At 41.3% G+C, this 14,361-nt stretch overlaps 1 protein-coding gene across 1 annotated transcript in view; it reads left to right on the top strand.

Annotated features, from left to right (window-relative positions):
* Positions 1 to 14,361, top strand: part of slc18a2 (solute carrier family 18 member 2) — a 69,011-nt gene that overhangs the window by 31,269 nt on the left and 23,381 nt on the right. Inside the window, exons 9-10 of the mRNA XM_047350987.1 lie at positions 753 to 848; positions 3,590 to 3,668. Coding sequence (XP_047206943.1) covers positions 753 to 848; positions 3,590 to 3,668 — 175 coding nt within the window. The remainder of the gene's footprint in view (positions 1 to 752; positions 849 to 3,589; positions 3,669 to 14,361) is intronic.

The following is a 14,361-nucleotide window of genomic DNA, read 5'->3' as shown; positions in this document are numbered from 1 at the left end:
GGCAGTTTTTAAGACCAAGTTTGTGCTGTTTTGGGGTGTCAACAATTATTGTAATAATGGGTGGTGCATTGAATTTAGACATTGTGGTGTGAACATTGTTCACACCACAATGGGTGCTTTTGATTAGCATTAACTTGTTTTTGTTATGTATTAGTTTTGTGAGCATACTTTCAGTAAAGTTCAGTGGCTAGACTTTGGTTAGAATGTAGAATTAAAAGACATGGCATTTAACAAAAATTGCTGGTTTGGTTCAGTAGAGGGTTCTGTTAAACAACTTTTAATGATACCATTTATATCAGTAGTAGGATAGGTTATATACAACATTTTCTAATGTAAAACAAGATAAAAACTCTAAAGTGAAAGTATGTTTATTTGTAGAATAGATAAATATAATACTAAATGAACATGTGTCCTTGATAAAGATCTTTTTAAGTATACATTTTTTTATGCTGGTACTTGTCTTAATATTTTGAAATACCCCTATAAAAACACTGTTTTGATAAGAAATAATTGTTCATGATGGTAACCAAATTCTTCAAATTCAGATATGGTGATACTTGTTGTTTTCTGACTATAAAATAGCATCTGTCATAAAGAAGTCAAACAAGCAAAAAAGACAGCTGACTGAGGTTGTTTATTTATCTCTTTGCAAAAGGCAGTTCACTGGAAGAATAACACATTAGAATAAAAAAAACAAAAAAATAAAAACATAATTGACACTGTTTGTAGTTATCTTTAATCTTCATCCCCAGGTGCAATCTGTTTTGGAAATATGGCTATTGCCATGATGGAGCCAACACTGCCAATCTGGATGATGGAGACTATGTGTGCCAGGAAATGGCAACTAGGTAAACAGCTTTGAACAGTGCACAGAAAACAGAAAATACACAAAGTACACACCATATGCTATATCACCTCATAAACTCACAACTAGGAAAAAAAAAACACTGCATGTCTTGCTGTCTCTACTTACTTTTATAAATAGGGCCAGGTTTATTTATTTTACATGATGAAGAGCTGGACTCCTCATCCAGCTCCTCCGGGGGGAGCCCAAGGAATTCCCAGACCAGCTGAGAGACTATAGTCCCTCCACCGTGTTCTGGGCCGTCCCCTGGGCCTCCTCCCGGTGGGACGTGCCTGAAACACCTCCCAAGGGAGGTGTCCAGGAGGCATCCGGTATAGATGCCCGAGCCACCTCAACTGGCCTCTCTCGATGTGGAGGAGCAGCGGCTCTATTCCAACCTCCCCCCCGGATGTCCAAGCTCCTCACCCTATTTCTAAGGAAGTGCCCGGCCACCCGACGGAGGAAGCTCATTTCAGCCGCTTGTATCCGGGATCTCGTTCTTTCGGTCATGATCAAAGGTTCATGGCCATAGGTGAGGGTAGGAACGTAGACCAACCGGGAAATCGAGAGATTCACTTTTCGGCTCAGCTCTCTCCTCACCACAATGGACTGGCACAGCGTCCCTATTACTGTGGCAGCCACACGATCCGTCTGGCGATCTCCCGCTCCATTCTCCGCTCACTTGTGAACAAGACCCCAAGATATTTGAACTCCTAAACTTGAGGCAGGAATTCCACTCCAACCTGAAGAGGACAAGCCACCCTTTTCCGGACAAGAACCATGGCCTCGGACTTGGAGGAGCTGATCTTCATCCCAGCCGCTTCACACTCAGCTGCGAACCGCCCCAGTGTATGCTGTAGGTCTTGGCAAGAGGGGGCCAGCAGGACCACGTCATCTGCAAAAAGAAGAGACAAAATCCACTGGTCCCCAAACCAGACCCCCTCCGGCCCTTGGCTGTGCCTAGAAATCCTGTCCATAAAAGTTATGAACAGGACCGGTGACAAAGTGCAGCCCTGCCTGAGTCCAACATGCACCGGGAACAGGTCCGACTTAATGCCGGCAATGCGGACCAAACTCCTGCTCCACTTGTACAGAGACCAGATGGCCCCTAATAAAGGGCACCCAAGTCCATATTCCTGGAGCAACCCCCAAAGGGCACCACGAGGTACTCAGTCGAATGCCTTCTCCAGGTCCACAAAACACATGTGGAACGGTTGGGCAAACTCCCATTAATTTTCGAGTACCCTGCAGAGGGTGTAGAGCTGGTCCAGGGTGTGATCCCTCTATAGTTGGAACACACCCTCTGGTCACCCTTCTTATGACAGCGGACCACCACCCTGGTCTGCCAGTCCAGAGGCATTGTCCCCGACCTCCACCCAATGTTGAAGAGGCGTGTCAACCATGACAGCCCCACAACATCCAGAGACTTGAGGTACTCAGGGCGGATCTCATCCATCCCCAAAGCCCTGCCACCATGGAGCTTTTTAACCACCTCGGTGACTTCTGCCTGGGTGAAGAGTCCAAACCCGAGTCCCCAGTCTCTGCTTCCACCAGGGAATGCTTGACAGCAGGATTGAGGAGATCCTCAAAGTACTCCTTCCACCGCCCGATAGTGTCCCCAGTCGAGGTCAGCAGCTCCCTCCCCCTTCCCCCTCCTGAGGCGGCGGTTGGTTTGCAAGAATCGCTTCGAGGCCAACCGGTAGTCTTTCTCCATGGCATCACCAAACTCCTCCCAGGCCTGAGCTTTTGCCTCTGCCACAGCCCGGATGTCCTGTGGATGTCCTGGTGCCGAGTGCAATGATGAACACCCTTATGCTTGAACACGGTGTTCATTATGGACAATCCGTGACTAGCACAAAAGTCAGATAATGAAATGCCACTCGGATTTAGATCGGGGTGGCCTCGCGTCTCTCGTTCAGGTTTGGCCCGGCCGGGTCCTGCGAAGAGCAACCCAGCCACCAGGCGCTCTCTGACCTACCAGGGGCATTTAAGCCCCAGACAACTCTAGGATCATTCAAGCACTCAAACCCCTCCACCACGTTAAGGTGGTGGTTCAAGGAGTGGCTGCTTGAAATGGCCTGTGTCAAACTGTAAAGAGGCTGCTTTCTAGCAACAATGTCTTTCCTCTTGGAACTTTTCATAAAGCCTCTATTTACCAAGCCTCTTAGGCCTTCACAGAACAGATGTGTTTATGGGGAGATTAAATTATACATCAATTGTATGATTAATTAATTGAGTTGACTTTGGAAGGTAATTAGTTGTGCTTTATCAAAGTAAAGTGGGGGTTACAGGCAAATGCACCCAATAATTTATTGCTTCACAATTATGAGCTACTTTGTGTTGGTCTATCATCAAGGCATTAAAGATTGTTGTTACGAAGCCATAAAATGTATAAAGCTATAGCTAGGGGTATGTCTAGTTTGACATGAATTGCATGTATGTAAATGTGTGTGTGTGTGTGTGTGTGTATTAAGCTCCGTTTAAATGCATCAGTTATCAGAATGTGTTGACATTTTTTTATAAGTCTTTTCTATAAATCTTTTTTCTTGCACTCCTTTATATGAAGTCTAGGTCAGATAAAGGGAAACAGGATATTAGTGTCACATGCTGGCAGGTGGAAAGGAGACTTCATTACAGACAATGCAAGATGTACAGCAGCTCTGTATGAGAGACTGATAAACATCTCCATATCTTTATATCTCTGCCCACACCTCTGTTTTCTTTGTGTCTCTGTCCGTGACCCAGGCGTCGCTTTCTTACCAGCATCCATCTCCTACCTTATTGGAACCAACATCTTTGGCTCACTGGCACACAAGATGGGAAGGTAGGGAGGGAAATTGCCCTTATCTGCTTTCCTCCACTCTTCCTCTGTGGATGTCATATCTGTTTCCGCTCCCATAAATGAGTTTCAGTGTTTGAATGGTTGCTATTATTGAAGCCTTGACAGAACAGGGCATTTGATAATTTCAATATAAATATATGAACTTTCCTTAATTTGGTTGTTGTGTGGCAGCAAAACAATGCTGAACAAGGAATCGGCCAGTTTTACTGTGATAAAGTTCTGGAGAAATATAAAAAGGTTTGTGCATTAGCTATCCAAATGGTTACTTCTTTTATCCAGCCTATATTTCATTACAGGTTATAAGAACCCTACCGATTATGTGCAGTTCTTCTACAAAGCTTGAAGAAAGTTTATGCTCATCATGATTTGTTTTTTTTTTTATTAGCATGTCCTCTAGTGGTAGCTTAGACAGCAGGTATGGTGGATCTGGTTGTCTTGTAGAGTCAGGACAGATTTTCAGTACAGAAGAGGGGTAATGCAATAAACCTCCATTGCATAACTAATTTTGTCAAAGATCTGATAGACTGCATGTGGTTCAGGCAAAAACCTGGATAGACCAGGGCACTTATAAAGAGACAAAGAATTAGAGAAATGAGAGAACAGACATTAATAATCACAATTATAAAGCAAATCATTGAATTAATAAAGCAACAACACAATTAACTACATATGTCTATTGCAGCCAAAGCCATGAAAGTATTAAATAGAATTTAAAACTTCTTAGCTGTGCCATGTGGATTTATGTATGAATTTAGCTGTGTGGTTGTGCCTGCGTCCATGTATATATGTTTTATATATGTGTCTTGTGATGGTGCAATGTGTGGATGGAGAACAACAGCTGGTTAGCATGTTTAGCTTGAAGTTAAAGTCTGTCTCATGAGTCAGCAAACACCCAGATAGTGGATTCCACACAATCACTTTATTTACCAGATATACTCACATTGACCATACAAAGCCAGGTCTCATTGGTATTAGCTTATGCTCTTTCAGACATGAAAAGCACTACCTGCTGGCGGTCAGTGTCTCTGCCCGCCGGTGTACTTGTGTCTCTCTGTGTCCGGGGCCGGGTGCTTTGGTGTGTGCTGGCTAACTCCCGGTGGCTGCTTGCAGGGGCCTGGACCCCTGGGCTCTGTCGAGTCTCTGCTTGGGTAGTGATATGTCCTGGGGTCTCTGGGTCCATGGCAGGATCTGCTCGTGCGTAGACGGCTGCCGGCGGGATCTGTGGGCTCGTCACTGCAGCTCCCTGGGGCTTCTGCACTCTGGCTGTTGGGCGGGTCCCCTCGGACTCTTCCCTGCTCTTCTCTGGGGGGATACGGTAGTCCCGATGGTGGTTCTCCTGGGGTTCCCATGCACCGGGGGGCCTTTTGGATGTCTGTGTATCGGTCCAGGGGGGGAGGTCTGTGGCTCCTCACACTTGCTTTTTCAAATTTTTATGGAGAAACCTTGTGTACACAAGCATGTTCACACTTAAACCCACAGGTGTTTGGATTCAGGTGTTAACAGATACACAAGTGTTCTATATACATCTTGCATTGATAAGTACCGTGCACTTTTTGGTAAAAAAAGCTGTTAATATGACCGTTTCTGCAGGTGTAGAAGCAAGAAGGGGGAGTTATTTTTTATTCTCTTCATCCTTCTTTCTTTCCTCCATTCTGTTCCCCTTCTCTCTCCTTCTCCTTTTTGCCCCACCTCTCTCTCTCTTTCGTGCTTCTTATTTTTTTTCCTTTTCATTTCTTTCTCCTTGTCCGTAACAATTTAAATAATCCCAAAGCAGTTTCTGATAAAGTTTCTTTTATAAATATCAAGCAGAGCTTCAAAGTGTTTGCTGTAATGATCCACTTGTGAAAGTAAATCTGTTGGGCTTTTTCTTGGCACTCAGACAACAATTCTGAGCGCTACTCTGCCGGACAGGACATCGTTAAAAAAAAAAAAAAAAAAGCAGTACATATCGCTGCATTGCAGCATCGCAGCATCATGTAGATCTTTCCTCTTAAACCAACATGGCTTGAATGTACTCAGTACAGGATTACTACAACAAAAAAGGGAAAAGGTGCCCCTCTTGTGGTGCAGCCTAATCCACCCTAAGAGGCAAGCACTACAGTGACTGTTACATATGTCCACCCGGTAAGAAAAAGACTGTCCTCAGGCGTCCACAACCTCAGACACCATTACAGAATTTATCAAAACTACACACAGCCTTAAAATTTGTATTTGCACATGGGGCGGATATCAAATCACACCAGTATACATATTGGTGGATAAGTGGATAAGTATAATACGCAGAAGGCTCAGGTTCTTAAATGCTAACATAAAAGCAGCGAGAAAATCTTTTTTGTTTAATTTTAAATGTCCAGAACATAAAAATTATTTAAGAAAGTAAGAAGAGCAATCACCAAAAAACATCCTGAAACCAATTTAAGTCTCTGCAAAACTATTGTTGTCCCAAAAGAACAAAAACATGCGTGCAGTGTGCTCACGTTAATTTTCTTTCCTTTTTGACTGTTTTTTCAAAAAATCTGAAGGCCATCTGGCATTTTGACAGATTGCAATTCACACCCCTGACCACATGGTGGCAAGTTAACAAATGAATTAGCTGTTGGCTCCCGTGGGGGCGCTGTAGCAGAGTGCTTGCCGGATCAGGAAACCTGTTCGGAGAGTGTTGCTGACTTTTAATCAATTCATATGGAGACATTTCTAAACTTTGGCGGAAGTAGCACTTGTAATTCCTGTCTCTAGTGTGGCGGCAGAGTGCAGATTCAGCCTCCTGAACAACATCAAAACAGCCACAAAAAGTTGTCTGTACGGGGCAATAGTCCAAAATCTGGTGACAAAAGCCTCTGCAGCAATCCCACTCGAGACATTTGATTACACACAAGCAGCTGCGCAATTTAGGTCCATGCAGACCAGGAGGAAGTTGTGAGACTCTTCTTCCCGGCCTTCATATTTTTAGTGCAATCATTTGATTTCATTGTTTATATGTAGGTACTGGGACACACAGTCAGTGTTTTTTGTCACTGTGGAGAAAACGTTACATATATTCATCTGGTTGATATAGATTCTCTGTTCAGCTTTTTCAGACTGAATTTTAAGTAAAATGAGTGAAAATATATGCCATTGATTGTTTGTTATCACTTTTTCTTTAAAATAGATAGGTTATAGATTATGACAGAATTTGTTTTACCCTGTCAGTCAAAATGCCGACAACGAAAAGTCTAGCGCAACCTCTTGTACAACTACAAATACTGTGACACAAAACAATTAACGTATGATTACTTGGACTCCATGGGAAAAATGTATAGAACTTTATACCATATTAAGTTTGTTAGTATGGTAGGCATTCGACCAATTTATTATCTGCCAACCAGAGTTGTACCGTCAAGTACAACTTTAAGATTGGATAGGGAAAGTCATGCCAAGGTGGTTCTCAGTAACATTGAAAGGGGTCTGTCTGTATATGGGTAATGTCACTCGTCACATCACAAAACCTGGAGCAGGGCTGTTGCCAGACTTTAAAAAATACTGAGGTCCACCACTCATCATCCTCCTGCATGTCAGTTACAATGAAGACCAAATCTTAATTAAAATGGAAGCATTTATTTAAAACATAAGTGATTTGAATGTGACATGTGTGTGTGTGTGTGTGTGTGTGTGTGTGTGTGTGTGTGTGTGTGTGTGTGTGTGTATGGTTGTGTGTATGAATCCATGGGGAGCAGCATCATCTGAAGCAACAGGGACTCAGGGCACAACCACGATGACTCACTGAAATGACATGAATTAGTTTACATGAATGTTGATTGTTCACACTGCACAACACATTCAAAACACAAGATTTGAACATACTTTAACCTCTGTACTCACACTCTCACCTCTCTCTCCTGACAAATCAAAAACATAGACTAAAGTTATCTGCCTGCCTTAGTCTGTCTTTATATCTGAATTCATGTTAGATTTTACTCAGTGAAGTATTCTTCTAAAAGAACACAAATACAATTAAAGTGTGCTTTCTTAAGTAATACACAGATATTATAATGAAACTAATTAGTACTGTATTCTGCAATCAAATTTAGCCTGGATATCACTGTAATAACTTAACACATCTATCCGTGGTCAGTAGTAGTCTAAACTGAATGTAATAAAGGACAGTCAGGTTTTGTTTGTTTTGAACAACACAAGGACACTGGTCTTAGCAACGTATCTTGGCTGGAGTAGATGGACAGCATCTTCTATTTATCCTCTTTAACCTTCATCACTTCTTTGTCTTTTCATCACACTCTTCTCCTCAAAGCGTACCTTTGGAAAAACTTTCTGTCCTCATTTAATGGATAGAAACATTAGCTCTTGCAATAGAAACATCGTTAGTCTGTCACAGCTGCTCACAAACAATGCACCAACACAAATCAAACAACATCGTCAAAGGGCGGTTACTATTCTAACTAAACTTAAACTGTGTTATGAAGGATGCAGATCGGTGAACTGTTATTTGAACTGTTCACAACATGGAAAACTCGGCTCCAATTTCAACTGGCCTCTTTAACTGCGCACACCTCAATCCACCTTGTTAAACAGTCAATAAAGACCAGCAAATAAGCATTTCAGGAATGACTGCAGGGCAAGGGACCCACAAAATCCACTCTAGTGTATTCCCAGGTATTTTGAAGCACAATAGGGACCATGAGATCAGCTTGTCTCTGTTGACTTGGTTTTGTAAGATGACAGACTGAACAAGATGTGACATAACATTTAACATCATCTGCCATGCCAGTGTTTATGAGCACTGGCCAGCAGTGGCATGGTTATGGCACTGCCGGCCAGTGGATGGTGACTGAAAGTTAGCAGCAGCGTTTATTCTGTCAGGGTCAGGTTTTATGACAACAGGTATGATGTGACAGCCTAGCAAGGTACACTCACTTAGATGTAATTAGCACTTCTTCAGTTTTGAAATGAGGCTGGTAGCTTCCAATCTGTTCAGGACCTCCTCCAAATCCTTCAAATGCTGCTTATTGCAGCAACTTCAGGAGACAAACAAGCCGCTGAGTGGCTGTAGTTGGAACCGTTCCTTATCCGACGCTCGTCATTGAAAAAGAATCCCATAAGGTCAAAAGTAAATGCCTTTTAATTACGGTATTAACGAAAAATAAACAACTTAGAATAACGTGTCCAAAAATATGACTTAATGAACACACATCTCAAAGACCTTGATAGTTAGCGGTCAACAAAAAATACAGCAGCCCACACATCCCCTCTCCTCTCCCATGACACTCAGGCAGGTGGGTTAATATGCCCAATCATCTGAACTCCGCCTATCTCCAGTTGACCCACACATTAACAAACAAACAGTAACAAAAAAACAACAATTCCAAATCCAAACAATCAATTAAACATCTTACAAACCAGCTCAATTTCATTTATGGCTCCTACACTGTTCAAATGTGGGAGAGGCCACCACGATGTCATCAAGGTACCAAGCACATGTTTTGTAAATAGGGCCATCTAGCAAAGAATTCATAAGTCTTTGGGGTGTTTCTGGTGCGATGCAGAGGCCGAATGGCAGCACTGGAAGAGGCCACAGTAATGCCCTTCTTCCACTGGCTCTATTTAGGCTCTGCTCCACCTGGTCTGTCTATATTTCCATTGACCCACTGACTGCTGGAGCTATGGCTTGGAGCCCCACCTCCAGCCTTCAGTGTACTGCGCTGTGCCACTAATGACGTTGCTGAGTGACATTGTCACAATAATCTGCATGAAACTATAAAAATAAATTGAGTCAGTGAAAAAGGGGCATAAGAGTATAAAATTTGTCTTTGGTCTGGATTCCTCTGCTACAACAACTTGCAGCAGTTATGTGATGTACTTCCATTTTGGTTCCAATATGTAGTATTCCAGTATCAATTACATGTTCTGCCATTGTAGTGTGTTTGAGATGTTCATCAACAGTGGAGTTGTGGCAGGAGAGAATATCATACAGAGTTGTCTATTGCATCTCCTCAAGGTTGCCACAGCCACCATTGATTCTATATCCAATGACATAACAGTCTGTTCAACAGAAAGCGGTCTAGGGTTGTGGTCCTCCATGACAGGGCAGGGACTGTCATTGATACAAACTGTCCTATTTGGTATATTGATGGTTATTTATGATGATTATCATAAAATTATAGGACAGCGCTAATAGAAGCGCTTATTCATAAAACTAATAGTCAGCCAAGCCACAGCACCTGAGAGGCAAGGAGCATTGTCAGCTAGTATCAGTGGCGGCCCTTTCCACTGATGTGTTTTTCATGGACAGATGCCATTCACTTTAATGAGATCTGGACATACCGCCAAAAGTGATGCATCAGAGTCACCTCGATGCAGGTGCCATAAAAGTTCAGCTTGGCTTTTAATGAAGTGTTTCGGGGAGCTACAGAGTCATCATCCTCCTCGTGTCCATGAATGTGGATTTCATTTGCAGGAGGTTTGAAACTCATCTGGAGGAAGCATATGGGATGTAATGACATGGCTCACCAACACTCTGAGTGGGTAAAAAAGAACTTTAATTGTAAAAAACCCCTAACCCATGCAGCCATGCTGAGCAGAATTCTTAAGTAGACTCCTCAGCTACATGTGGTTATAGTTGTGTAAACACAATTCTTTTGGCAAATTGAACATGTAAACCTGTATTAGCTAGACTCACAAATCACTTTGCGCAAAATGTTGATCCCTTATCCCCTGAATGCATGACTGTCTGACCAGCATATTGCCCCGTCCAAAGTCATGTGAACTAATGTCCATTGTAGTTTCCAAATGATAGTAAATGTCTCAATTATTATTCAACAGACTATTGGCTAAAAACATTTAGATTAATGACAAACTGTTTCCTTATTGATTCAAAGGCTTCTAGAAATAAAACAGGAACGGTTTTTTTTACATCTTAACTTTCTTGGCAAACCAAAAAAAGCTTCCTCTGTATAAAAAGCTGTTTTCTTTTCCAGGAACCATTTAGTTAGAAACCATTTAGTCTCAAACATAAATCAATTGTCATGTTCCAAAAATTCATACAGATCTGCCTTTTGTTATGATGCACTCAACACTTGTAATATAATGCAACAAACCTTTAGATTGAGGGTTGTCGAATTTCTTTGTCTTAACTTGAGGTTTTAATCAGTAGTCCTTTTGATTTAAAATCTCTGTATCATTGATCTTTAGCTTAGCTGTAATCATTGTTTTTCACAACTTTTGTGTAATGTTTGCAAGTCAGAGTTCGGAGTGGGTTTCCAGAGTATTAAGAATGAATAAATATGGGCATCAATGTGGATGCATTGTGTGCACTGTGAACTTCCTTCACAGTGCACACAATGGAGAAAATATCAACAACTTTATGAACCTGAGTAACAAGTCAAAATGTTTACCTGGTACTTTACCAAAACTCCCAGAACAACACACATACAATTGAATTTAAACCTATGTTCTACTCAGACATAAAAGACTAGAAGAAAGAGCGCACAAGTGGCAGAAATAAAGTACCTTAGCAAAGAGGCTAAACTACTACAGTACTACTTCTACTATAGTATGAAAAGCTCCGCTGTTCAAAAGGAACTCAAAGTAAAGAAGTAACTTATCACTCCTTATCTCATTAAGTAAGAGGCACCTGGTCTCAGTGATTTGTTGGAGAGTGGATCTCATAAATGGCTTAGAAACACCTCAGACTCTCCCCGGAAGAGCTGTTGGAAAGAGGGATTTCTGGGGATCTGTTTAAACTCAGATTTCTAATAAACATTAGAATAGGAATAAATAAATCACCACTGTAAGGTCATTAGAAATGTACATTATTCTTCAATTAATGTAGGCAAATTGTTCATGTAGCACCAAAACCACAAGCATTTATATCTCCCAAACAGTACAGAACAGAACAGAACAGCACCGCATGCACCATCTAAGTAGCAAGGGGCAAAGCAATCAAACACACCTCGGAGTTCAGAAGGTAGAAAAGTCAACCAAAGGCCAGCAACAAAACAAATGCAATAAACGATCCAGCAAGGCCAACCATACAACGGGTGATTTCACAAAGATAAATCGTCAACTCACTACTAGTGCACTCCAACAACAGCCCAAGAAGCGTCTTTAAACAATCTGCAGCTCCACTACTGCACCCACAAGTCAAACTTCTAGAATCCACACCGACAGGGAACTGCACAGAAAGCACGGCACCACACCTAGGATGACCAGAAAGTCTGGATCATCACAAGAAACCAATCTAAGCACCACACTATGCCCCAATAAAGCAACACAACCAGCCTCATTAAAATCATTACATGCAAAATGCCACTACTACCAATGTGGAACCCAACTGGAAAACAACAACAGACAAAATTTCAACAAAGACAGAAACCAACTGCTGGATACCACCCTAAAACCTTCTGGTAAACACGAGCTCAAGCAAAGATGGCTCAACCCACACCAGCATCATCAAAAAACGAAAGCCACAATTCCTTTGAAGTCTGACCAAATTGTTTGTTATTCTTATTGCATTGTACTGTGTGCACAATTATTAGGGAAGTAGTATTTTTGAGGAATAATTGTATTATTGAACAACTAATGTGTTCTCAGTCAATTATTGGGCAGCTACTAATGTGCATAATTATTATGGAACTACTTGTTTATTTTTAACTGTTAAAGAATAATAAACAAGAAACTCAAAAATGTGCAAATCAACAGTTCTGACATAAGAAGTACTGACCACCCTTCATTTAGTCCTTTTGTTTATTGATATGCTGACAATCAACGATCAACCTCTCAGTTTACCTTTGCTGTAAATCTCCAACTTAAGAAGGGCCTACATTGACCCCTCTTAAATTGGAGATTTACCAGGTGTTATCTTGTATTCTCTTCATCCTTCTTTCTCTCCTCTATTCTTTTCAACTCTCCCTTTCTGTTGGGCTTCTTCCTGGCACTCAGAGAACAATTTTAAGTGCTACTCAGCAGAACAGGAAACAGAAAAAAAAAAAAAAAGGAAAAACGAAGGACCTACGTGTTCTCAGTAGGTCAGGTGAGGAAGGGGCAGTATAAATATTCGTCATCTTTAGAGCTTTTACTGGGTAGGCACACAGCGAAGTACTGTGATGCAAATGTTGTTGACCTGCATAAAAATCATGTTGACTTTTTACTGTACCGCTGCTTGAAGAAAGTGGCTGTCAAAGTATAAGCATAAGTAAAATCCAAAAGAGTTATTGTATATTTTTCCTATAAGAATACAAAATAAAATGTTACAGCTTCAAGAAATTGCAAACACAAAGTTCAAGTTCACAGTTGTGGTTTATTCTTTGTGAATACAATATGCTATAACAGTTTGTGAATACGATTTCCTTTCTTTGAGAATACGAATTTACATCATCGACTTGGTGTCACGTGATCTCAGGCTCAGGATATAGTGGGTGGAGTTATACAATGATGTACAGTAGGTGGCAGTGTGCACCTCTGAATTTGTTGCGAACCGCCAGCAGAAGAAGAGAAGAAGAAGTAGCAGCACTAGCGCTAAGATGACGGGCCAAGAAACTACGGTACAAAGCCAGGTAATGTTAAAAAGTTTATATATGTCTTAATGTCGTTAATATATGCTCTTGGTCCGTTCTTTTGGCGCTAGTGCTGCTGCTTCTTCTTCCTCTCTTCTTCTGCTGACGGTTCGCAACAAATTCAGAGGTGCATACTGCCACCTACTGTACATCATTGTATAACTCCACCCACTATATCCTGAGCCTGAGATCACGTGACACCAAGTCGCGTAAATTCGTATTCTTAAAGAAAAGAAATCATATTCACAAACTGGTATAGCATATTGTATTCATAAAGAATAAACCACAACTGTAAACTTGAACTTTGTGTTTGTAATTTCTTGAAGCTGTAACATTTTATTTTGTATTCTTATAGAGAAAATATACAATACCTCTTTTGGATTTTACGTATGCACAACCATTGACTAATATGCACACATTTCCGTCTTTACATACACATTGTTTTTGACAGTGTTCTTACCCCATAGAATCACTCACATCTCTTCAGACCATAGAACCTTAATGTTTTAACTTACGAGCACTGAACACTGAACCCCTTGAACTTCTGTGCATACAGGTTGCATTTCAGAAACATGACAGCTATGGTGGAGAATTGGTTCTTGGGAGCTTTACGTTTAATTTTTCTCAAGTATTTGATAGTTAATCTCCGTCTTTTTTTTGCTACCCTGTTTACTATTTGCAGCAAAACATTTCAAGGTTCTGTGATCACACCCCAATATCTTGTATAAACCGTTGCACCTTCGCATTAAAAGTAGCTTATTAAGGTGCTTCAGAGATCTGATCAGAATGCCTTTTGGGCACCTACATTCAGAGGTTTTCCTGGGATGTTCCACGATAACAGAGACCACAGTGAATAAATAAACCTTTTGGCCTAGGAACACATTGGGTTTCCCCAGAATGAGCTGGAGAGTATCACCAAGGAGAGGGGTTTCTGGGTTTCCCTCCTGGATAAACAGGGGACCATGGATGTGTTAATAAGCATACTTGAACTGTTTACAATATAGTACTTTGTTGTTAGCTGCTGGAAATATATTCTTGGAAATCAAAATAAATTAACAAATCAATGAACAAAATGAAAATAAACATTAAAGTCTGCTGAAAAACGAATGACTGTTAATAGGACAAATATG

The sequence above is a fragment of the Girardinichthys multiradiatus genome, chromosome 22 (assembly GCF_021462225.1).
Source record: "Girardinichthys multiradiatus isolate DD_20200921_A chromosome 22, DD_fGirMul_XY1, whole genome shotgun sequence".
NCBI classification, from domain to species: Eukaryota; Metazoa; Chordata; class Actinopteri; order Cyprinodontiformes; family Goodeidae; genus Girardinichthys; species Girardinichthys multiradiatus.
Note: the sequence above shows the minus strand (reverse complement) of the source record. Positions and strands in the feature narration are given on the sequence as shown.